Consider the following 26,138-nt stretch of genomic DNA (forward strand, 5'->3'; position numbering starts at 1 on the left):
ATGCACATACAAACAAAACCTGCCATCAGTGTGCCGTGCCACTGGAGTTTTTCAATCTACTATGGTTTCAGAGTTACTCTTTCATTGTGACTGTCTTTGTTGACCAATCTGGATGCACATGACACAAACCATATGGATATTACGTATGTGATATACATTACCAAGTTTACTGCTGCCCCAACACAACCAACACTCTGGATGGGAGCCCTAAACCCTAAAGAGTATTTTAAGGCTACAGTGTATTGTAATATTTTTCAAAACACGTGCAAAATCCATTAAAACTAAACTTGACTATTTTGTGCCTAGAGCTATATAAACATTTGGTTCAGAAGAGGGATAAAAAAATAACTACTTCTTAAATCATCGAAAATATGGTGGTGGATATTTCCACTGCTCTTTTGTAATTCCTACAGTGTGAATAAAGTTTATTTGGGGGCATCTAAAATAAATCTAAAATATACTGTAGTTTAACACAGTCCTGGAGCAAAGGAGTTGTGAATTTTTTTTTTTTTTTTTTTTAAATAATATTGCCATTAGGTTCAATCATTTTTTCAAAGTGCATAACCAGTAAAAAAAAAAAATATTATATATATAATCATGCAAACTGTACAAGAATGTCTGTATATAAATGGGACATGTCATAAATATGTTTTACTGTAAGATGGTCAGATGCTAGACCTCTGCATGACAGGACAAACAGATCCAAACTGAATTAACAGACCTAACATGATATTTATGTCCAGGGTGTCACTCAAGCATGTGGAAGAAGTTACATTACTGCAACCGAGCCTGGTTCTTTTAACGCCAACCATATGCATGTCAATTATCAGAAAATATCACCAATATGCAGGTATGCAGGCTTTAAACTAATTTAATATTTATCAGGGTGGGATTAACAGTAAATAAATTTATATTCATGCTAAAACAGGGTACAGTTAGAATAGGCATTAAAAAAAAATCATTGTTTAAATCATATATTATTAGAACTGGCTGTGTTGGCATGGTAATAATTATCAGATGCCACCATCTTTTTATTGAAGCTCAGTGTCCCAAATACCAAATAAAACAAAAGCATGGGTTGAAATAGCACTTTTTATAGTAAAATGGGGACTATGATATTATCAAATAAAACATGCAAACAAAGAAAATAGCTTGCAATAAAGAACTCCTTTGTTTATAGTAATGACTATAATGTTTATAAAATTGTTGCTAATGTCGCATAGCTGCCAGCCCTTCAGTAAAAAACACCAGATGAACAGTTAAACACTTGATCAGCACACACCGTTCAAAACAGTGTTCCCAGTAGACACAACTGAAACACGTATTCAAACAGCCTCTGTTTGTGTGACTCAGGGAGCCAGGATAACTTAGACCAGACTGATTACTCTTTAGCCTACATAGTACACTCTATATGAATTAACCATAATTAGGGCTGTATTTTTTTCACTGTAAAAAAATGGCTTATTTCACATTCTAAAAATAGGTACTTCACGATTAAACATAATATTTATTAAAAGCAGAAAAAAAGCGTTGTCCCATTCAAAATGTATCATTTTCTCTAGTTCTTATGCAACAAATGTTCATAAATAACGAAATACTTACCTGATAAACAGTAAATGCTAAATTGTAGAATATTTCATTTTCTATGTCCACCTTTTAAAAGGCATTTTATTTTCACCATCAGTAAATTATCAAACAAAATTAAAACATGAATACATGTAAATGTGTCAATAAATGAAGCATTTGCTGTATTTATTTTAAGTGATAAATATGTTTATTTACACTATTCTTTCAGAAATGGGAATTTTCACATGGAACTACATATTACACAGCAATCTGTAAATTTCACGGAAATTGTGAAATCCGCAATAACCATGAAACAAATACAGCCTTAACCGGAATTTGTCTTCTTTCCCCTACTGTGCATATTAACCTCTGCTAGCACAAGAATGCAGTATGCTCCATGTATGATTACACAAGGGATAAACAGACACTGAAGACAAACCCATCAATGCTAGAAATAGAAAAAGAAACATGAATAAATACACAATATACATGAAGACTTCTTGTTTTTGTTGTTGTTATTATTTTGGAATATCAATGCAATTCCAAATCTCTGCTGCCTTTGACACTGTTGATCACTCTATTCTACTATCATCTCTTGCTGACCTGGGGATCTCTGGCACTGCTCTGGCCTGGTTCTCCTCCTAACTCTCCAACCGCACTTACCAGGTAACCTGGCGTGGAGCAACCTCCACACCTCACCCTCTCTTAACTGGAGTCCCCCAAGGGTCAGTCTTGGGTCCTCTCCTGTTCTCTCTCTACACCCGCTCCCTGGGCCCCCTCATCGCATCCTATGGTTTCTCATACCATTTCTATGCTGATGATGCTCAGATTTTCCTCTCCTTCCCCACCTCTGACTCCACCATCTCCTCCCGTATCTCTACCTGTCTGTCTGCTATTTCCTCCTGGATGCACTCGCATCACCTCAAACTCAACCTCTCTAAATCTGACCTCCTTTTCTTTCCCTCCTCCTCTGATCTCTCTATCTCTGTTCCTCTGGAATCTACCACACTCTCTCCCTCTTCCTCAGCTAAGAACCTTGGAGTCACCCTGGACCCCTGCCTCTCTTATTCCCAGCACATCTCCACTCTGACACGCACTTGCCGATTCTTCCTGAGCAACATCCGAAGAATCCAACCCTTCCTCACCAACTATGCTACCCAGCTCCTGGTCCAGGCCCTGGTACTCTCCCGCCTAGACTACTGCAACTCCCTCCTGGCTGGCCTCCCTGCGTCCGCCACCCGTCCGCTCCAGCTCATCCAGAACTCTGCTGCCCGCCTGGTGTTCTCTCTGCCTCGCTTCGCCCACGCTACTCCACTACTCCGCTCGCTCCACTGGCTCCCGATCAACGCTCGCATCCAGTTCAAGACTCTTGTACTAGCCTACAGATGCCTTGACCAGACTGCACCCAGCTACCTCCAGACCCTCATCTCTCCCTACACCCCCAATCGACCTCTCCGCTCCGCCTGCACTAGAAGACTAGCTCTACCTCCGCTACGCTCCCCTGCCTCCAGAGCCCGCTCCTTCTCCACCCTTGCTCCGCAGTGGTGGAATGACCTTCCTACAGATGTCAGGACTGCCCAGTCCCTGACCACATTCCGGCGCCTCCTTAAGACTCACCTCTTCAAAGAGCACCTGTAGAACTCCTCTGTTTGTATCCTGGGACACCATCACCCTTCATGTAAATGTGCTTTATTTTGCTCTTATCTGCCCCTATTTTACTGCATTTAATCCTGTACTTCAGAATACTGTAATCTGTCAAGTGTTTAACCTGTAGTACTTTGTATTTAATCATATCCTGATGTAACTATCACTATTTAATCATACCCTGATGTAACTATCACTATTATCTGCTGTATTATTGAACTGTGGTTTGTCACACTTATACTTTGCTTGAACAAAAGTTATTGTATTTCTTGCTCTTATTGTATTACTTCTATTGTAACACTTGAAATGTATTTGCTTACGATTGTAAGTCACCCTGGATAAGGGCGTCTGCTAAGAAATAAATAATAATAATAATAATAATAATAATAATAATAATAATAATATGGAAATAGAAAACAGAATGTTGTTGTGCAGATAGGACCAGACATGGTTGAAATGTGAACTAAAACAATAGTGGAAAGACCTGCAGTCATTGTCTTTAACCACCTGTCACTGCTATCTCTGCTCTGCATGTAGACAATTAAACAATCGCTGTTCAGCACAGGCTGCCGAGTCCTGCCTTGCTGGGTCAAAGATAACACAGTATTACAAAAGCACAGAATGGCACATTCCGACTCTCTCAAACCGACATAATCAAAAACAGAAACAGCATTTCAGACAATATCCGCCTAGATTCTTATTGGCTAGTAATAAATACAGCAATCTCAGATCATTGTGATCGCTCTACAAATGGCAGCACTCAATGTCAGGAAAATTGTTGCATGCACAGAAACTAAATTGGGGCTCCTGAGTGGCGCATCCGGTAAAGACACTCCGCGTGCGCCCTATAGCCTGGAGGTCACCGGTTCGAGTCCAGGCAATTCCACTGCCGACCATGGACGGGAGTTCCCAGGGGGCAGCGCACAATTAGCTGAGTGCCGCCCGGGTGGGGAGGGCTTAGGTTGGCCAGGGTGTCCGCGGCTCAACGCGCACCAGCAACCCCTGTAGACTGGCCAGGCACCTGCGGGCCTACTTGTAAGCTGCCCAGAGCTGCGTGTTCCTCCGGTGCTATAGCTCGAAGGTGGCTGCAGGGCGGGCCTGCAGAGTGAATAGAAGAGGACGGCTGACGGCACACGCTTCGGAGGAAGTCAGCGCGGGGGTGGCAGCGGCAAGCCGGGTTGAAATAAGAAAAAGAATGGGGCTTTCCAAATTGGGAAGAAAACGAGAAAAAATAATTGGCGATTCCAAATTATTAAAAAAAAAAAAACACTAAAATTACCTCACAGTTCTAATTGAAAAAGAAAGAACAGGTCCACCTAATGAAGTATAAATTGTACATCCATAGCCAGGAACACAAGAGACAGGAGTGCAGCAAGTTATTCCAACACTCATTCAGAGACTGTGGGAATTACTTAAAGGGCCTTATTAATAAAACACCACCATGATTCAGGTGATCTTTTTCCAACACAATCAAATAAAAGGATAAATAGTGCATGTACAAATTAACATGAAAACCAAATTTTCCTACAAACAATGTATATGTTCCCCTGGACATTACCATACTATAACCAAGAAATGGTTTTAAGTCTTAACACAAGAGAGGCATTTATTTTTTATTTTTAGTATAGTAAATGTACGCCTGTATTGTTCATGCCATAATTTCTCAGATTTGTTCAAGTAAGCAACACAAACTTAACAGTTGGTTATCAACAGTGGTACCAAGTTCAATGCTAAGCAGTCTGGCCTGGTCAGTACTCAACCAATACCTCAGCACAGCACTAGAGGTTCCTGGAAGTGCAGATATCCTGTCCACTTTATGGACTTTACCAGTCGACAGAAATCTTTGAACTGTACCAGACAATTGCACCTGTACTCCAGCCATAACTACTCGCAATTCCTTTGAACATATTAAAATGGGACCAATCACAATTTAAAAGCCCTGCCATTAGACTGTACAGTAAGTAGAAACGATTGCATGCCACAGATCACTGCTGTTCCTTTGCTTTAGATTTCTTTTCTGGCGGAAGCAAACTCCCAAGAGAAGTCCAATGAGAGTGGGAAAGGTTGGGGGTCAGAAGATACACCCAAAACATTGTTTTAGCTGCAATATGTGAAGATATTATTGCCAGTTTCCACAGTAACTATACCATATCAGCTGTGCGATTGGCTGTTTCTGAATCATGGGAATGACTCCTAATCAAACAAACGCTATAATGTTTCAGTATAATTTCCAGTCCACCCGACATGCCTTAAGCAACATCCAGACTGTACTATGATAATAACTGTTTTAAAACAACACATACATTAAAGTGCCAAAAGGACAATAAAAACAGATGTGCATTACAGTGGAAAACTCTTCATTACAGTATTGCTTGGTCCTCTTTCACATCAACTGTATCAAATCATTCCAGATGAAGCCTAATTTAAATAAGACTAAATGTTAATTAATTCAAGACCCTTACAGCTTAACTGTTGCTGCACAAAGACAACCTAGGTAGGGTTTTGAGAGAATATGAATCTTTCGAGCGATGTACAAAACATTTCTTTGTGCAGTCATACAGTAGTATTGGGGCGATGTCCGTTTATACAATAGCTCACTAGATGTTTCCTCAGTAATTTAAATACTGGACACATTGCCTAAACATTTGTGATTTTCTATTATATACACACACGCATTTTGTTTTAATCTTCAGTTGCCATGTATACACATGAAAATGGAAGTAACAGTCTCAATGCACACACATGTGGAGCTATTTCCTCCTCAAGTAAGTGGAGAGCTACAGAGCCACTGTTTCTCCACTTTGGTTCATCAGATTAGCCTGGGTGGAATTCTAGCTCGTTCTTCCTGAAAACACTGATTCAGTCAAGATGTGTCAAAGGGATTAGGCTGCTGTTGCTTTTTTAACACACATCTTATCTCATTGGTGCTTTGTGTATTTCAGATCTGGATATTAAATTCAAGCCATCCTTCTCCTTCCAACAAGCAGTCCTGTGATTCTTTCTCATTACCATTTATCATCTACAACAGGGCTGCTCATCCATAGAAGAGCACAAAATACATAATTTCACAATGCCCCCTTTTCAAGGGGAAATTAAAGTTGATGTTAAATATTTAATACTGAATATAACAATTCAGCATATCATAGCAGTTTATGGTCTTTGGAAATACCAAAATAAATAAATAAATAAATAAATAAACAAATACATACATACATTTACTCAAGAAAAATCACCACTGTTATGATACTAAAAACTGTAGAAAACATATTGGAGACTTAAACGTTTCATTGAACTTTTTTTTTTATGAATTAGCAATGCTTTGCTGCTAAGTCAGCAAAGCGGAGCTGTGCATCGTTGAGGACCGACAGCAAATCATTAGGTCTAAGGCCCTATTTCCAGCAAAAATGTAGGTAATAACATGTTCATATGCCAACAGCTGTAATCATTTTTTATACACCCTCCTGGTGTTAAACAAAATTCACAAGCCATCGAACTCGTTGAGACCAAAATCAACATGATCTGCCAAGACATACAGGCTGATGGAGGTGGAGAAAAATGATGTGCAGCCTTTTTAGTTAAATGTGTTTAAAGACATTTCCTATTTTTAAATCACAGTAGGGCTTTACTATTGACTGAGGCATTTGCCTTTTTGACACATGGTCATTGTTTTTTGGGGAAAGAATGCAGCTACTTAAAGCTAGATCATTGTAAAAGATCAACGAAAAAGCTAAACCCTAGGTTTTCTCAATACAAACTGAAACTAAATTTTTTTGTTTTTCTAACAAGAATATGTAGGAAAGCCTTGCTGTTGGTGAGCCACTGGGCAAATAAACGGCAATCTCTTTTCAAATTAAGTACATTTTATTAATATAATCCTATTTTTCAGAATTATATACTAAATTAACCACGTTATTGCAGAAAACAAGCCAAATTGCAGTGTCCTGAAGAACAGCAGACTATCAGATACAAAAAGCTGTAATCGTGTGTACACCGGTAAACATCTCCGGGTTTAAATGACCTAGTCTGACCCATTTTCACAAGTGTTTACTTAAACATCACTTATAAGCTATGCATTCCTGGGGAACCAAACAAAGCAGACTTATTTTTTATAACAGTCTTAACAGCTCTTTATGGTTCCTGAGCTGTCTTACTTTTTGCTTGTCAGTTACTGTACAGTTCAGCTGCAGGAACTCTTTTCTGGGTGTTTAGATTTTTCTGAACTGGTAAGCCAATGCACTTTGTATTGAGTTTATTTAACAAGATGGTATTCAGTGTTCATGTTAGCATAGGTGGAGTACATTGGGCTTTACTCTCACAAAAGGGCAGTTCAAATTAATTCCTTTGTAAATGCATTTAAAACTGTTTTGATCATTTAAAAATAAAGTTTGGTTGTAATCTGCCAAAACCTGTTCTTTCCGTTCCCAAACTCAGCAGTACAAATGGCACTCCAAGTCTACATGTTGATGCATAACAGTGTTGAGAGTTAAGTGGTTGGCATTGGAGGGGTTCCCATTTATTAAATATTACCTTGTCTCTGAAAATAATTGATACTACATGTTACAAATCCAAAGGGCACAATTTTGTGGCAGTGACATTTTTCTGTTTACTAAAAGAAATATATGCATCAATTCAATTCATGTATTTCGACAAGTTACACTGTAACTAAAGCAATGTACAGTAGTATAAGGTTACCAAACATAAGGCTAGCTTTTGTTTTAAATGGTCTATAATAAAGTATTGGGTTGTTTTTCAATTGTAACGAGTGGAGCTAGTCATTGGGATTTGGATGTAAAACTATAATTACAAAAATGCAAAACCAGCGAAACTCAAACATGATTTCCAAAAATAACAAATATAAATATAAATATTTAGCCCTATGGCCTGGGAAAGTACCCGCTATAACACATAATAGCTACTCTTTCATAACTCTTTGCATCCTCTGCTGCCTGTGGGGACTAGGATTGGAACCCAACTCGTTGTGTTGTCTAGTCTAGCTCCCTGCACATTTTCCCCGTGGGGGACAAACCTTGGTTTAATGTTTTCAGTTTCTTCGGCTCTGACTTCAGCCTGCATTCTGTGCAATGGTGCTTTGAATGTGGTGTCAGGCCTATTCTACGGACCAGTTAGAGACAAGATATCCGGACAGGGTGCAGTTTCAGCCTCTCTCAAGACTAATTTCACTTCTACAGTTTATAAATATAACAAATGGAAACCAAATGCAAATGAAATAAATGCATTTTAAATAAGAACAGTACATGTAATATAACTTCAGACTAAACCACTTGAATTGCAATCTGCAGCTCATTCATTAATTTCTCAACTGGAATTCTTGTATTTGTTATTCTTTAAAATCAAACACATTTCAGATGTTTTTTTAAAATTTCTTTGTTACTGGTAATCCCTGTACACTAAGCATGTTCTCCTTGGATAAACCCTGGGGAAATGCCTCAGCTGAATCAGGTTGTGGGACCTAGACCAAAGCCAAGAGAGACATTTTCACTGGACTCAAGATAGAAATTCATTAGCATGACTACAGCCACATTTATTTTCACAATTCACAAGAATGAGAAGAAATAAACTCCCTTGACATTGACTTTATGATGGAATATAACACTTCCCTTATTCTGGAACATAACTGCGAAAGTTGTAAATACTTGCCATTCACATTAGCTGGCAGAACTAGGGACATCTTCGGTCTTCTTCCCTTGTTATGGCTTGTAGCAGGCAAAAGGAGATGATCCTAAGAAAGAGACATTCAACAATTATAAACAAATGCCGATATGTAATGGTGCAGCCGTTTCCAAGCCCTATAAACATATCTATGCATCCTTTACAGTTGAAAACCAAAAATATAACTACATTTAAATGTCTAGCTAGAAACATATGATAAAGGGCTTTGAATAGACGTTGCTTAAACACAGGAACTCTTTTCTTTGTTACATATTATTGTGCAATAAACAAGTTCAGATGATGTGGGGCGTCTTGCACTTAATACAAATAAACCGAGTAATTACAGCATCTTTTCATTACTTTAACTTTGCCTTTCCCTCCGTCTCGAGACAGGGGTTAAGTGCCAAATTAAACAGAGAATCGGAGTGCTGACATCATCGTCTCTGTCTGAATCATTAGGAAATCGTTCAGGGTTACTGTGGGAAGGCTTGTCTATCTTTCTGTTTTTTTTATTTGTTACATTTGTCAAGTCAAAATGAAGGGATATAAAAAGCCACACACACACACATACATTTGTAACCAACAAAGTATCTCTATATGATGTGTTTCTAGAGGATGTCGTTTCTACAAGGATATTTGTTACAATCTTTTTTTTTTTTTGTGGATAAAACAAGTAGACATATACTGTAGGTCTTTATATCTATAGAAGCATTACGTTCCTGTAAAAAAGCTGGCATTTCATTCTTTATTGACAGCATTTCCAGTTCAAGTCATTGTATCAAATAATCCTGACATACACACAAAAATAAACTTGAATAAAAATAAGTATACAGAGAGAAACACAAACAGATACATACTAGTTGATCCTAAGGACACCGTTTTACACAGCTGGATTTATGTAGAATAATATATATTTTTTTATTTTTAGCAGTCACCAATTGATTTTACCCTGTTTTTCTACCAATCTGAAATGGCCAATTATATTTAGGCTCAGCTCACCGCTACCACCCCCGCGCTGACTCGGAAGCAGCGAAGACGAACACACGCTGTCCTCCGACCGCTTCTTTTCACTCTGCAGGACCGCCATGCAGCCAACCCAGAGCTACAGCATTGGAGGACAACACAGCTCTGGGAGACTTACAGGCAAGCTCGCAGGCGCCCAGCCAGAACAACTATTAGGAAAAGCACTTAAATATAGTGGTATACATCCAGATAAAGTAGATTTACTATTAGCATTGCAGTGTCCCATGATGAATTCTAGGGTATGCTACATGAAAATGGGACTCCACCTAGACAAAGCAATGGCAGTCCTTTTGGTTCAATATCTTTCAAACAGGAGCACTGGTAAAAAGGGTTTTTGGCAAGTTCATATTTTCTTTTTGTGTATGTGACCAGAGACAGTGAATTTAACAATGTGAATTTAGGATGAATTTGAACAAATGTGAATTTATGATGCCAGGCATTTCTACAGGTGTTGTCATGCAGTCTTCTAACATGAGAACAGAATACCAGTAGGATTGCTTTTTAGAAATGAACCAAAGAGAATTCATTCCACGTAACAACCTTTTCATTTTTAACCACAAACTGATCTGATCTGTCTGGAAAAAAAAACATTTAAAAAAGAAAATAATAATCTTCCTGTGCTACTAAACTATAGATCTTTATGCTTGGGTCGAAGCCAAGTTACTGCGTTTTATCCTTGTTTATCATGTTGCTGTTGTAATAGTATGACAGATCGTAACTGTGTCTGACCAAGTCAGCTCTTCTGGACAGATGGATAACTATTTCTCTTATTTGGCTTCTATAAAAATCCACTAGCTGGACAGATGCATTTCTATATATCTCACTAAGGGTGGAGCTGCAGTGCCATCTGTTTTTATAGAGCAAATGCTGGTTTGGTGTTCCAGCTATATATATATATATATATATATATATATATATATATATATATATAAATAAATAAATCAATCACCCTGCACTCCTGCATTCTTCTCAATCACACCATGCAAGGACTAAGATCCGTTTCAATTTTTGTTGTTCATGAAAACACCTAGATTGTGCTGAACAATAAAGGAATAAAAAGAAAAGTGCTTTCAACATTATACCAATAATGTCAAAGCTCAAATTCAGAATACAGCTTGTGCAGAAATACCACTGGATCCAATTCAAACCTTCAACAGAATATATGTTCCAAGCTAGCTGACTTTAGCAAATGCCCGAGATGAACATGTGTCTGCCAGTCCTCTCCAGCATGACCTCTTCGACAGAACCATCTCAGCTGTGTTTTAATGGATTCAGGCTGCTTAGCTATATAACAGTTAGTGTTAGTGCTGCTCCAGTTATCCTTGCTGTCTTCCTTTGACTCTATCAATAGCAATAACACTACACACTTTCTTTAATGGAATCTAGTAAAATATTTACAGTATTTACTAACTTTTAATGTTTGAGTAACTTCTCATCTCCCTTGGTGCGGAAAAAACATTATTTTACTTGCTTGAGCCAGGGACCAAAGAAGCCATGTGATTATTCAAACGCATTTTTCACCTTTGTGTCAACATATGAAATACTAGGTAAAACCAGATAAAGCTGTTCATATAACACATCTCTTGCACAGGGCAGGGCTTAGGTCGGCCAGGGTGTCCTTGGCTCACCGTGCACCAGTGACCCCTGTAGACTGGCTGGATGCCTGCGGGCCTGCCTGTAAGTTGCCCAAAGCTGTGTGGTCCTCCAACACTGTAGCTCTGAGTTGGTTGCATGGCAGGCCCGCAAATTGAAAAAAGAAGAGGTCGGCTGACGGCACATGTTTCGGAGAACACATGTGTCTGTCTTTGTCCCTCCCAAGTCAGCGTGGGAGTGGCAGCGGTGAGCCATGTTGAAATAAACAATAATTGGGCTTACCAAATTGGGGAGAAAATAAGAAAAAATAATTGGCGATTCCAAATTTAAAAAAAAAAAAAAAAAAAAAGTTTAACATTAAAGAGGCATATACAGTACAGTAACTACAGTATTTAAATACATTCAGCTACCGGGACACAAACTTTAGCAACTGGTTTAATTCCAAGTACAAAAAACAGTTGTGTAAAATAGCTGTGAAAAACAAAATGAAAATATTTTTTTGCAATCTGGGACAAAAGCATGCTGTATTAAGATGTTAATCCACAGATATAGGTGTAGACATTCCATCCAAATCAATCAATCAAGCCTCTGATGGATGAGTTTCATTAAGTTCCATTCTGTTGCTATAAGGAACATACCAGAAGAAAAATGGCACATTTCAATGTTAAATCTGTTAATAAATCCAAAGTAAGCAGGCATGCTGTAATTGACTGGGTCATGTGTCTACAAAAAAAAAACACAGATAAATAGGAAGGGATCACGGTTACAACAGCTAGTCAGCCTTCTTCCAAAAACTATTTTTAAAATGTTCAAATGAAGTCAACTATATAAACTACAGTAAGATATTAAAGACAAATAGCCACTAGAGGGATAAAAATGTTTTCAGAAATCGTAGGTGAAGTCATTTTTGGTTCTTGGACCACATGTAAGTTCAGTTAGGGAATAAAAAAATTGATTCACAGACCAGTGAAGTATAATGAAGGAATCTAACCCTGACAGACAATACAAGGCAAACATAGAGTATTTGTTTAAAGTTAGAGATGTTCCAGGTTCAATACTAGCTTTATTGTAAAGCAAGAATCTGGATCTTTATCAGGGAAATATGACCCGTTCACGTGCATTTGTTCAACAAAATTACTGCTACCCCAACATAACTGGCCAAAACTTTAACCTCGGTGTATGCATTTATTCAAGCAGATGGACAGGTGAAATGGTGTTATGTATTCATAATGACAGACTGTTAAACAGATGTGCAGACCAAATAAATTTACCTAAACCCAGTAACATAAAACCGTAAATAAAGTTTTTTTTTGTTTTTTTTTACAACTTCACCACATCAAATGAGATCAAAATAGCATCATCCACAGACCAAACAAGGTTTATATCAAAACATTCTTCAACAACTACCTAGAAAAGGATATGGCTGAAAAATAAAACTGCACAGGCTAATATATTTAACTGTTTATCTAGCGATCAATCCAAAGAATGGGTACCATAACTATTAAATAAAGAACTTTGTAGTCAAAGGAACAGTTAACGGGCATGGGTTAATTGATTTCTCTTAACAAAGATTTATTTTGACTTTTTTTTTTACTCATCACACACTTCAGGAGACATTCTTACAGATATCACACCAAAGAAACAAAGCCAATGGCAAGCAGCCACATGGTCATGAATAAGTCACGGGCATGGTGTGGTCTTATGTCAGCACCCCTCTTTAGGGTGATATAGAAAAGTGGACTTCTGGGCCATAAAGAGTATTGTTGCACTTATTCCGGTGGACACTGTGTCAACAGCCACATTGATGCACATGTGAGTGGCTGTCTGTTGAGCTGTATTGAATAAACAAAGAACAAGTTGCTGCTAGTCTCAACAAACTCTGGATTTCAAGATCTTGACCACACCTCATCGTGGAGCAGGACTGTTTCTGTCAGTTTCAGAGAAAGCATAGTGTAAAGGATTGCCTTTGAACTGAACAATGGAAGATCACAGTTTCTAACTGAATCTGTATTGTAATGACAGCAAATGAAACGGCACTTTGTTGTTCCTGTTAGTTTATGGAACTGTATGTTATAAAGCTTGCCAAATAAAATATAAAAGTTCTAAGACAGATAACACTCTGCAGAAACTCTTAACTTCGAACAGGAAATCCTTTTATCCCCAATAAACTTTATATTCTTCACTTAGTTCTTCTTTCATGGAATAGATATTGAGCTGCATATAAAAAATAACATTCAAAGGGAATTTATAATTTATCGAGTGTTTATTTAAAGCCAGAAGAAACACAAGCTGAAAGCAAAACAAAAAAAGATTTAAAAGTATTAAAAAAAACAAATTTAGACATAGAAGCTGAAATGCATGCAGCAATCACAGCTAATTTTAAAGAATAGCTGCTGTTTTTGTTCAAAAATGATAACAAAGAAGGATCTTTCTGCTCTGTGTTGAAAGGCCAGAATCTTGAAGGGGCTGTAGGACAGTACAGGGCAACAACTAAGGGAGTGTGACTCAGAAACAGCTGTAGGTTTTCCTATGCTGCTATTATGATGATGTTGCTATGAAAACTTTAAAAGTAGTCAACCTATTCGCTGCCTCATTCTGACTATATTTGTGTTGCTAGGAGCTGCTGAACACTAAGTCTGCTGAAGCCGTTATTAACAAAATACCAAAGTGCTGACATACACGGAGCCTAATCCTGGGTCTCAACCCCTTTTTTCAGAAAATGTCAAATGCTCTTGCATTTCATTTTCACTACTTCTTCTTCCATCCACCTGTTAGGAGAAATGGTTTGAAAAGATAACAGCAAAATGCAGCAGACATGTACACGAACTGGAACTCACCCTCCGAAATGAAACAACATAAAAGGTGTCCCCTCTTCTATGAATCTCATCAAAGAAATCCTGGTAACTGCGGTGCGCAGTATAATATACCTGTAATTCACTCCCTGAGTTCCTGAATAAACAAAAAAATACAGGTGATCTTATTGCACTACTGTTGTGAAGTATATAGCTATTTACCATCATAACGTTCTTGTGCTTGGCATGGTTTGTTCCAGCTGCACCTCATGCTTCAAAATTGCCAGACAGCTAGACAATGGCTTAAACTGTTTTACAGTTGTGACATTTTAAGCCTTTATCATCGGCAATATAAATTTAATCTTAAGAACTTCACTCGTTCATAACTGCACTTCAATCATTTTTTAGGCCCCAACTCCATACCATGAAAGGCACAAAATAAATGCAAACTGCAGGTGTGGTATGTCAAGCAAATGGGGAATTCATTAAATTGCCCCTAAAATATAATTTATCCTTTGATGTATCGATGCGATTTTGATGGAAGTGGCACTTTTTACTTCAACACGTGGCCACTACAACTGCAATTTTTATATCTGGAAAAGGATTACTTTATTTTATTGTAGCACATAAAGCACACAAAGATTGGCTTTAAAAATGATTTAAAGCAGGGTGGTGTTTGGACAGTGCTAATGAAGAGCCCACCCACAGTTGCAGAGTTATGGAAACCCATTTAATGTAGTAAGGTCTAGTGGTGGTAATGGGGGTTTAAAATATATATATATTTAAAAATTGATTAAAAACTAAATCCACTAAAATACAGCACGCATGATCTTCGACATTTACTGAGAATCTAATACTGTAAACAAAGCAGGTTATGGGTTGCTATGTATGCATAGATTTTAAATCCATACTTTGGAAATTACTTAATTCATTTTTAGCCAACAAAGCTATTTTCTCTCCCTTATGCTTTGCTGTTCGGCATCTTCAAGAGTTACTGTTTGAAGCCTGCTGTCCAGCTGGTTGATTCCAGACAGCTGCACTGCTAATATTGTCCAGTTGAATACTATACAAAATACGAAATATGCATGGAATAATGACTGATAGTGGCATTGTTCATTCAACTGTACAAACTGCAACAATAATTCACTGCTAAAGACAGATTAAAGGAAATGGTAGTGTGTTCCATTACAAAATACAGAATAGTGAAATTGAATGGTTTTCCAGTTAACAGGGGTTTGCATTTGGAATAAATTGCTTTTTGCACACTTACTTGTCAGTTGTATCAGTGTACTGGACCGTCACAATCTGGGCAACATCAGCCTTTTTATCCTGAGATTTCTATTGGAAAAAATACAAAGAAAGCTTAGAAACAAAAAATATTGGCTTCATTACATTGGTAACAGAATACAATGTAGTCTTATTCAGTGGCCTATGGTGTGTTTTTCAGAGTACAACATACAGCTGTTTACACATTTTAGGAGAATTTCTGTGCGCTACACATGGACAATATAGATGCATTTTTAATTTTCTCTAACAGACTGACCTTCAAGTCAAATAAGGTAAAAACACTGCACTTTTTGTTCTGTGTTCCTGTGGGATATACAGAACATGTATTGTTAACAAACAAATATGATTCTTAGCTGAGTTACACTTGGAAATAGAGGGTTGCCGTAATTTATATATATATATTTATATATATATTTTATATATATATATATATATATATATAATTAAAGTTTGTTTGCTTTATTAGCAGTTGTTTTGCCACCACAGTGCAAGAAAAATAAAACCAACACCGGTTTAAAACTGTAAATCAAGACTCCAGCCTGATCATTTACACTGTCCTCGGCCACTCTGTCGCATTACAATTAGCAAAAGCTTGCCACCAGCAGTTTAAATACAGTATACAGATGTCAATGGTGCTCAATCATTGAGGACAGTACATCAAAACAAGTCCTCGTGGGTAAGCAGCTTGTTATATGATCATGATTATGTTTACTCAAGACTGCAGAATCCTATTTTACTACAGTACTGTATACTTGAGAAGCAATCGACTTATGAGGGTGCCTAGTTTAATTGCCGTGCGGTGTTACATGTAATGGCCTTTGAATTAAAATGCAAAAATATTACAGTACAGTATTTTACTGTCAGGACTACCACTGCATTTAAGCGTCTATGGCATGCTTATTATCAGTTGCAATGCAAATCTCACAGTTTTTCATTAAGCGGAGATGCAAAGCTCTGCAATCCCCCCCCTCCTCCTCTTCCTCCTCCTCCTCCTCCTCCTCACCGCACTGCGCCGCAATCCCATTCCCTCTACAGGCATATCACATAATAAAACTGCTGTACTCAATATGTATTCAATGAATGTGTATTCACTTTATTGAAACAAATTTTCACAAAGAGAACACAAACAATGCAGTGTTTCCTCCATCATTGCACTATCCACGCTGTGTATGTACCTAATCACGCAAGATGTGATCAAATTCAAATTCAAAAACAGCTTTTATTGGCTGTACACGTCATTGCACTTAATCAAGTACCGTATTACATGTAGTCAGTTTGCCCTGAAATGATTCTTATAAGCGGATTCCTTGATTCTTACAAGCAAATTATTTTACATTGGTTGGTATAAGAATGATTTTGTCCCAGTGGTTTTGATTACTATATGCAGTTGATTCTTCTTGATTCAGTGATTCTTATAAATGGATTGCACTGTGTGTGTATATATATATATATATATATATATATATATATATATATATATATATATATATACACACACACACACCATTTTGTAAAAACATAAGTATATAAAAGGAAGAGTTCCTGTACATTTATCAGTCCCATCACTATCACTTTCACTTAGTCCTTTAAAACTACTACAGAATGACCCCCACAAGCGGCCTCTTCCAGACCAGGAGAAAGCTCCAGTGTCTTGTTTGGTCCAGCTTGGGGGAGCCTGTTAAACACAGTGCTGCTATTCAGTTACTAGAAGGGCTTGTAAAATCTGAGAGCATGCAGGTGGGGGTAAATTAAAGCGCATTCGGTTAAGAGAGCTGAGAATCCCTGAGCTAAGACCCTGCTGGAAACCATAAACTTAACTGACTGGGGGAAGTTAGTTTTGCCCACCTCTTCCTTATTTCCCAACAATTTATTTTGAACAAAAACACAGAATATGGTAGCAGGCAGTGATCCCTGCCTGCAGTAAGAATATCATCAAGGATTTTTAGGGTATTGTATTTAGTATTTTGTTTTGTAATAACACGCAAGTTTCACTGGTAACTTTCAGTAAAGGGTCAGATTTTTATTGCCAAACTGCTGCATATTTCTGGCATTAGACATCGATGGTTCTTAGTGTCATAGTGATAAACTCCCTACAATTGTTACCAATATGTAAAGCCCAGTGTAATTAATTTTATTTTTTATAATTTTTCGTTTTATTTTTCACAAATTTTGTTGCATCCACTAAAAATGTTGTTTTATTACAGATACACATTAATAAAATAATGTTTTTTTTTTTTGTTTTGTTTTTTAGTATTTCAACAAACAAAAACAGAAAAATAATTTAGTTACCATAATTTCTCATTGGTGACAGTAACAGTAATGTATGTGAACTCCTCCACTATTTTTAATTAACTGCCTATTTACAGTAAATACTGCCCATGCCCTCTATAAAAATACAATAAGATCAAATAAAAATACACAACTGAAATCAAATCAGCATGAAGGACATTAAATCAACAAACACAAAAAATGGCTTATTTCAGAATGTTGTACACTTCAGCATGTACCCCAGAAGCAGGTTACTGAAAGAAAATTAGGATATTTTACGCATGTATTCATAAGGAGCTTTAATCTAGCACAAATATTCAAATTAAGAATTAAACGCAAGCATGCAACAGAACTCTACGTTTTCTTTTTTCATGGTTTGTCGTCTGTCATTTACAAATCAGTGAATACTTTGAACAAAAAAAAAAAAGTGTTTTTATGACCAATGTGTTTTGTTCCACAAACTTTGAAATGAAATACTCTGACCCATTTTGCCTAGAAATTGTTCTGTACAAAGCATTTAAACTAGGCGTAGTTTTTACTAGGCGTAGTTATTTTATTTCTTTCAAAAGTTTTAATAAGTTATTTTTGAATGCCTAAATGCCTAGTTTTGCTTTTAACAGATCTTGTTTATGTACATTTTCTATTGCTTTTACAACATGTTGCGGTTATGATTTTTTACTATTGAAAATGAGATGTTTTCTCTCAAGTGTCTATGTGGCACCCAATTTACATTTTCAAAATAATATTATGCGAGAACATACCCAAAGGCAACATGTGTCAAGACAAAGAAAACGTGCATATGTGTGTGTGTCTGTGCCATAGGCTGCCGACCCCTGCATTAGTGAGTGATGGACAACCGCTTGCATTGTTGGAAAAAGAAAGGCTTGTCAGAGTTCAGTGCCAGCATTGCCTGAAATGTATATTATCTTACAACAGCAGTAATAATTACAATGACAATGTGTCTAAGTCAATTAAAATACATATTTAGAAACTTTTCAGTAAGAATATTCAACGCCAGAGCCTCCACGGTTCTGTTTTATGTTAGAGACACATACGCCTACTCCTCTAACACGCAGCTACACACAGTAGTGGTTTAAATGCTAAGTGATTTCCAGGAGGTTAGATTGAGTTAGTCAGTGATTGCAGAAGATCAAACCTAATTAACAGGCTGCGAGTTCAAAGCATCTTTGTTTGCCAGGAATTCTAAGGTAGAGTTCAACCATATCTGTAATATTTCGATGTAAGCGATAGTTGTGCTCAATGAGAATGTAGTATTGTGCCCACCCTGGTTCTGGCTCTACCCTGAAAGGGCAGGCACTGAATGAAACTTTAATAAATGTTCTTCCCAGAAAGCTATTTAACGCAGAAAATATGTGGCGTGCCATTGAACAGAGATGGGAGACAACATCCCAATTAAGTGGTTGCGTGTAAATTTCCATCTCACTGTTCAAATCTATGTATGTCGTTAAACAGGAATTCTAACCTCCAGGACAGCCAAAGAAGGAAACAGACCCCAATAATTATGAACAGTTCCACAGTGCAGGACATTTGTTTTTGGTTGCTTACAGTCTCATACGTATTTCATTTAAGCAAATGTTAACATTTAATTGGACTCAGTGGTATTTCAAATTCTATAGCATTAAACCTGTTTCTGGTTAACCTGTTTACAGGACGTATTAAAAAGAATTACTACAAGCTCTTATGAGATATTGTCCTTTCGACTTCATGCCTAGTAAAAGTCTTCAATTATGATTTCAATAAGATTTTAATTGCCTTTTTTACTGGCTTCATAGAAATGGTAAAACATCTTGTCTCCTCACAGGGGATTCTAATATTTCTAAAGGGGAAATTTTACCCTTTATGTTCCCCGGTTTGAGGTCAGATTCTTCGATAAACATGAAAGCCATGCTATAGAATGGCACTAATCTTCCTCTGACAGCCACCACAAAGTGGATGAGAGACATGAGAAAGTGAGAGGAGGCAGGTTTCCTCTAAGAACTGGGAAATGGTTTAGAAACAGACGTTCATGTGTTCATGGGCACACTAGATACTTTAAGCTAACACTCCAGTGCCACTGTAGAACACTAGACACTGACAAGAACAAACATTGTCTAAAAGAACATGAACTAAGCAAATCGTGGACCTTCATTCCAAAAAATGTAAGAGGCTTGTTTACTTTGCTATTGGGTGCTGTATTATTTATACCCTCTATTTAACTGCATGAAGAGCAGAAAATAAAATGTCAGTTCTTTTTTTCACCCTGAATGCTATAATTATTATGACTTATTTTTTAAAGATTGTATTGTATTTCTCTTTACACAGGACTATAAAAAATAAAACAAAAATAAAACAAAAAACACTGCATGTGAAGCGCACAGGAATAACGTGCCACAAACGTGTGGTGTATTGTAAAAACTCTTCTTGTTTTGTAGGTGTGGATGCAAAGATGTAAAACTACAATTAGATAAACACTTTGGCTGGTGTCTTCTTCAGAGTACTATTGTAAATGAATTGGATAACAAAGCCGTGCTGTATTAAATGCACCGCATACCTGCATGCTTCTTGCTTTGTGCTGACTGTTCGTCATCCTTCTGGATTTTGTCCTTTCAACTTCATGCCTATGAACCCAGCCACGTAGCTCATGCGCTAACCTGTAAATACCAATAGAAAAAGAAATCTGAAATATGTGGTTATAGAAAGTTGTTGCATGACTTAGCAAAACACGACTTGATAACTGGTTTTCTTTAGGTTAACTGGAAAAGAAAAGTTTCTAAAGTGGCAAGAACTTTCTAAAGCTAGGAAAAATACTTGGGTATTCATACTTTACATTGTCACAATATTCTAACCTGATGTTTCAATAGCTAACAATTACCAATTTCTTTACAAGCAAAACCGAATAACAGATGAATCAGTACAGTGAAAGACTCCTTCCATTAAAACCTCCCCAATTTACAATATTAAACTAATAGAGCATGCAAAACTACTTCATCTGAAGCTAATTAACAGTTATTATCTTTAGGAGAGCTTTGAAGTGGTTTGTTATTGAGGCCAGACTCTTCGTGTGCTCCTCATAGCACCTGGAAAGTGCTTCTGTCCTGGTATCTATCTGAGATGGCTTGTGTATAACTGATCAATCTACTCACTGCAACTACAGTTACAAAGCATGGTTCACACGATATATACGATCTGGATATGCTCAGTCCTGACCTGATAGACTTGGTCCTGTTGACATGAGGCTGACACGAGGGAGATGGAAAATACAACAGAGGCTCCTCCTTCACCACCATCAAGGCCTTCTGATCCAAGGCTGAGCTGTCAGATCTTATAAATATATATATATATATATATATATATATATATATATATATATATATATATATATATATATATATATATATATATAATGGAGTAAAACATTTTGTTAGTACTGCGAATACAGATTAACCACTATTATAAAGTCTGAGAACAGTATTAGCAATCAGTACATGACAAGTGTAATCTCTCTGGCATTCGCTTTCACTGCTAAAACAGGACACTGCACAGTTTAAAGAAACAAAATTTCAGAAAGACATATCTCTGTCCATTCCGTGTGTCCTGTAGTTATTGTCTTGAAACCCACTCCAAAAGAAGCTCGCTTTGAAACATCCAACTGTTCTTTGTTTCATTGTATTCTATCCAGCAGGCATTCCTGTTTGATAACAGGTCTTTAGTGTCCTCATAATCAAGGATAGTTTAAGTAGGAAAACCGACTGCTTATGACACCTGCATTTAAGTATTCTGTATTCTTCTGGAACATACTCCAATACCCTTTATGAGTCTGACACATTAAACCATGTCCTGCTGTAGTTTCTTATTTTGGGCATAATGCTGATAAGCAGTTAAGCAAATAGCTGTATATTATCATGCATATTACCACTAAGCACAACAAATTATTCACTTACTTTATGAGGCACTTTTTTCCAAACTGCCATCACCAAAATCTGTATAATTATTCAGTACAATTTAAGACTAAATTCAAGCATTAAAAAGAAGTCAGATCATGAACACTGCAAATATAATCTGCTTTGGAGTGCTACAGTATAATCACAGGGGTATAATGTACAAGATTATATAAAACAGAATAGTTCTTCATATGAACAAAAGCATATTCAATGACACCCCACTTCTCAAACTGGTCACCTATCACTGAAATGGAAATATTCAAAGTTATTGTACCCTATACTGAACTAGGTTTGTTGGGAATGCCATGGAAAAATGCTAGTCTTCAAATACTAAGTATTCACCATCGTGTCAACATGACACCCATCACTGGCAATTCCATATACCCAGGAGAACTGCATGATAATTAATCTTTGACTGAACAGATTGGGGTCATACAGCCATATCTGGTTCCCCCAAAACAGCTGCCCCATCTTTTGAATTTGCATGAAGGTGGACGCCACCAGTGATTATAAAAGCATTCACTCAAAAGGAGTGTGATTACCACTCAAGAGATCTCATTACTTGCTGTATTTAGAGTTGCTTTAAACCAGCGCTGCAGCACACTGGACAAACACCAGGCACGGGTTTCTTATGAGAGCAAGATTTTGTGATCAGCATTTTGGATCAAATGCCAGGCCACGTGATGCAAACTCACTCATATTCAACTCTACACCATGGTACAAAACAACTAGATCTGAAATGATGACCAAGAAAACACATATAACATTCAGGGGGAAGTTCTCTCTGCTTTCTTTATGCACTGTTTTGGGGTATGAAAAGTGGTTTGCTGTGTTGCAACTTGCACAGGGACAGCTACTGTATGAATGAAGAATCCTACACATCACAAATGGTATACTTATCTTGCAAGCCACTTTTCCAACATCTTGACAACCACACTGATGACAGCAGGGCATGCAGCTGGCAGAGCTCAACCATTGCGGCTCTCAATACATAAGATTACAATCATTTAGTTACACAAGTTTAGAGATTTTGGTCAGATTTCTTAAGTAATCCTTACTTGTCAGGAAACCGTCTTCCGTTACAGTTTAGTACTATGTGAACTGCCAAAGTATAGAGACATAACCATAATTCACTGTGAAACTTAGCTTAAACAATACAACAAAAATAAAGGATATAGTTACACAACATCCCACTCAGTTTAGCAATTGCTCATGCTGGTGCTTACATTCCCCTTTGAATTACAGAAGTCTTCCTTAGCACTGCCATTCCAAATATTAAGCCATATAAATGATAGCATCCCACCAAACCTAGTAAACTATGAGGGGGGGATCTTTGCCACAAAAATAAAATATTCATGCAATATCTTCAAATGGGCTTTTGTCTGAAGTTTAACAAAATATGGTAAATAAAAACCATCTTGTACTTTTTGCTCTTTCTATAAACCCATAAGCCCTTAACAATACTGAGTTAAAAAATGCACACACCACCACAATCATGAAACAAAATGAAGACATCATCATAGGCACAGACTGTACTAAATGAGTTTTTCCATTTTGTGATTTACGTAAGCTGTGTTCTCAGATTCAATTCAAACTTTTTTTTTTTTGCTTTTAAGGATTTGGGTTCGTAGCCATCTCACTTCAAAAACAGAAAAGGATCATAGTCAGTCTTCAACTAAAAAATGTTTGCATACGGTTTAGACCACATGAAATGTTTTACAAGCACAATAAAGTATTGTTTTTTTCATTTAAAACATACATATCCATTTAACCAAATTTAAAACATATGTATTTGTTGAAATCACATTTTCTGATTGTCAGCTTATTTTAAAATCTGCCTTTAACACATATGGTAGCAGCATCTTAAAAAACAATTTTTTTTTTTTTTTCTGATTGATAACAACTATAATCCAACTCATTCTGAAGAGGAATGAAAGAAAATCAAAAGGAAAAATGAAAGTCCATGGTTTCTATAAAATGGATGATTTCTGTCTAAGAAATAATAATTACCTGTCAGGGGTTTGTGGAATGAGAATTTCAGGTGTTTCCTGTGCCATGTTATTCTCATTTTCAGTCGAGAATTCAAGCAGATGTCTGCCGCTGTGTACTGCGCTGGAGATCTTGGTGTTTGGATCTTGATGAAATAAACTGAAATTAAAAAAGACCTGCACTTAATTTTAATGTATCATATCCGATGATATGCTTTTTTATACAGTTCATATCAGACTGTAAATGACAATTGACAGCATTAGATGCAAGATCACTCCGCATTAAAGGGTGGCATTCAGTAAATGAAATGCCAAAAAATACTCATCTTTTTAGCTGATGCCTGATGTCTTTCCATGACTTTCAACAAAACTAATTAAACATGCTAATATGCAGTGGTAAGACCATCTGTCACAAAGACTGTCAGGCTACCTGTTCAGGGAATACAGAGGAGTGAGCAGGCAGGGGTGCAACAGAGAAGTCGTCATGTGTTATTAACAAGAAGTGAGACTTGGAATGAAAGCATTGATACAGTCTGTGGGGGATTTGGGACTTTTATTAGGTGCCAGAATAGCAAACTGGAGAATAGTCAGTGCCTTACAATGGTTTCCCATGAAAAATGAACAAGAAACAGGAGCAGTACGATTGTTAATAATATTTCATTTTTGTATGCTTTCAAAATAAATGAGGGCAAAAGTTTCCTCCTCAATGCGGGTCCTTTTGTGTTTAAAGTAGACAAGTTAAAGTGCACAGGACTATTCTCTGGGATAAACAATGTCATTGATGTATTTTTTTGGCCATTCGAAACAGTTCACAGATTTTTTTTTTTTTTTTTTTAATGCATGAGTTTGATGGCTGCTAGTGTTCTAGAACAACTATTCATAAACTGAGAAACTAGCTACAGTTTAAGCCCTAACTTGATCTCATTTACGACATATTCTGACATTCTCAAGATGTAACTGAACGCTGATCCAGCAATGAGATCATACTTTGTTTGCAATTAATAAGGTTAGTTAGACTGCTGTGGGAGACCACATGTATTCCCCTAGAGATGAACTATTCAGTTAGTTGAATAAGAACCCTCGTTCCCATACTTTTCACAGACTTACACTTGAAACCAAGACATTCCTTGGAAAATCCTTGTTCAGTCAAGTCAAAAATTGCTTGCCTTTTGTTATTCTATGCATTCCTCTCACTACTACCCTATGAAGTCCCTGGTCATAGAATAACAATTCACTGCGTTTTTTTAATCATAATACAAAAGACACACACATAATACATATATAAATGATGACTTTAAAAAATGAACACTTTCTATATCATAAACCTGCATTTCTGAGTTGTGCGCGTATCAAATGCATTTGCACCCGCACCAGCTAAGAGACTGCTGACAGCGAAATGAAAACACCTGTTGATACTTACTGGCTCCGACATATACAAAATAGAAACTTTATAGGTCTTGTGATGCAAGAACCATTTGAGTTAATAACAAAACTATTCCTTTAGGTCTCTGTGACAGAAATAGAATGATTCTTGGTGGTAAAGCTCCCTCCGAACCTGTGAGGGAGCCAAGTACAGGAAACAGAGTACCCTGGACCGGATGGTCTGACAATTCATTCCCAAGGTTAAAAGGAAGTCGGTCATCTAGAAAGGGGGCGGAGCTCCGGTGCACTAACTCATTGACCCAGAAGGGAAACTATGTGGCAGCCGTGGATTGGAGGAGCGGCTGCAATCGTTTACCAAGGGGTCATGAGAGACTGTACAAATAGGGGACGGAGCGACGTGATCTGTTCCTTCGTTTATGGTTAAGGAAACGACCCGGAAGGACCTGTGTTAAAAATATTGTACGTGAGTGTTTTGTTTGTTTTGTCTCGTCTCTAATTGTTACTTGTTGTTATTACTCCTTATCACTATACCTGTGTCACGATAATAATTGTATTAGCACCACGAGCACTGCAGCACGCACCCAGGACTGGTGACTGTGTTTGTATATTGTGTTTGTAACTGGACTGAGTTTATTAGTTGGGACTGCAAACCCTTTTATTTTGAACAGTGCCATACACATTGCTGTGTATTGCCTGGGATTATTGTTTGAGGTCACCAGACATTGATTACAACATTAAAGCCTTTCTAATTGGATTATCACTATCTTGTCTCCTGATTAAGCACTGCATCACTTCTGCACCTGTACACTGTTAACCACTTTGCCACAGTCTCTTAAAAATAAAACACTTCTCACAACTGTAGAAACATACTCTGTTTCTTTGAATTTCAACTGGACTGCAAAAACCTCATCAAATCTCAAAGCCTGACAGCATGGAAATTCTTGTTAATGTCACTTAATGACACTGGTCTTGTCCAACTTTCC

At 37.2% G+C, this 26,138-nt stretch overlaps 1 protein-coding gene across 1 annotated transcript in view; it reads right to left on the bottom strand.

Annotated features, from left to right (window-relative positions):
• Positions 1 to 26,138, bottom strand: part of LOC117405564 (cyclic AMP-dependent transcription factor ATF-6 alpha-like) — a 54,272-nt gene that overhangs the window by 2,967 nt on the left and 25,167 nt on the right. The window contains exons 10-15 of the mRNA XM_059031719.1: positions 23,795 to 23,932; positions 21,051 to 21,164; positions 20,395 to 20,494; positions 15,559 to 15,626; positions 14,334 to 14,445; positions 8,869 to 8,950 (exon numbers count right to left, since the gene is read on the bottom strand). Coding sequence (XP_058887702.1) covers positions 8,869 to 8,950; positions 14,334 to 14,445; positions 15,559 to 15,626; positions 20,395 to 20,494; positions 21,051 to 21,164; positions 23,795 to 23,932 — 614 coding nt within the window. The remainder of the gene's footprint in view (positions 1 to 8,868; positions 8,951 to 14,333; positions 14,446 to 15,558; positions 15,627 to 20,394; positions 20,495 to 21,050; positions 21,165 to 23,794; positions 23,933 to 26,138) is intronic.

The sequence above is a fragment of the Acipenser ruthenus genome, chromosome 10 (genome assembly GCF_902713425.1).
Source record: "Acipenser ruthenus chromosome 10, fAciRut3.2 maternal haplotype, whole genome shotgun sequence".
Classification (NCBI taxonomy): Eukaryota; Metazoa; Chordata; class Actinopteri; order Acipenseriformes; family Acipenseridae; genus Acipenser; species Acipenser ruthenus.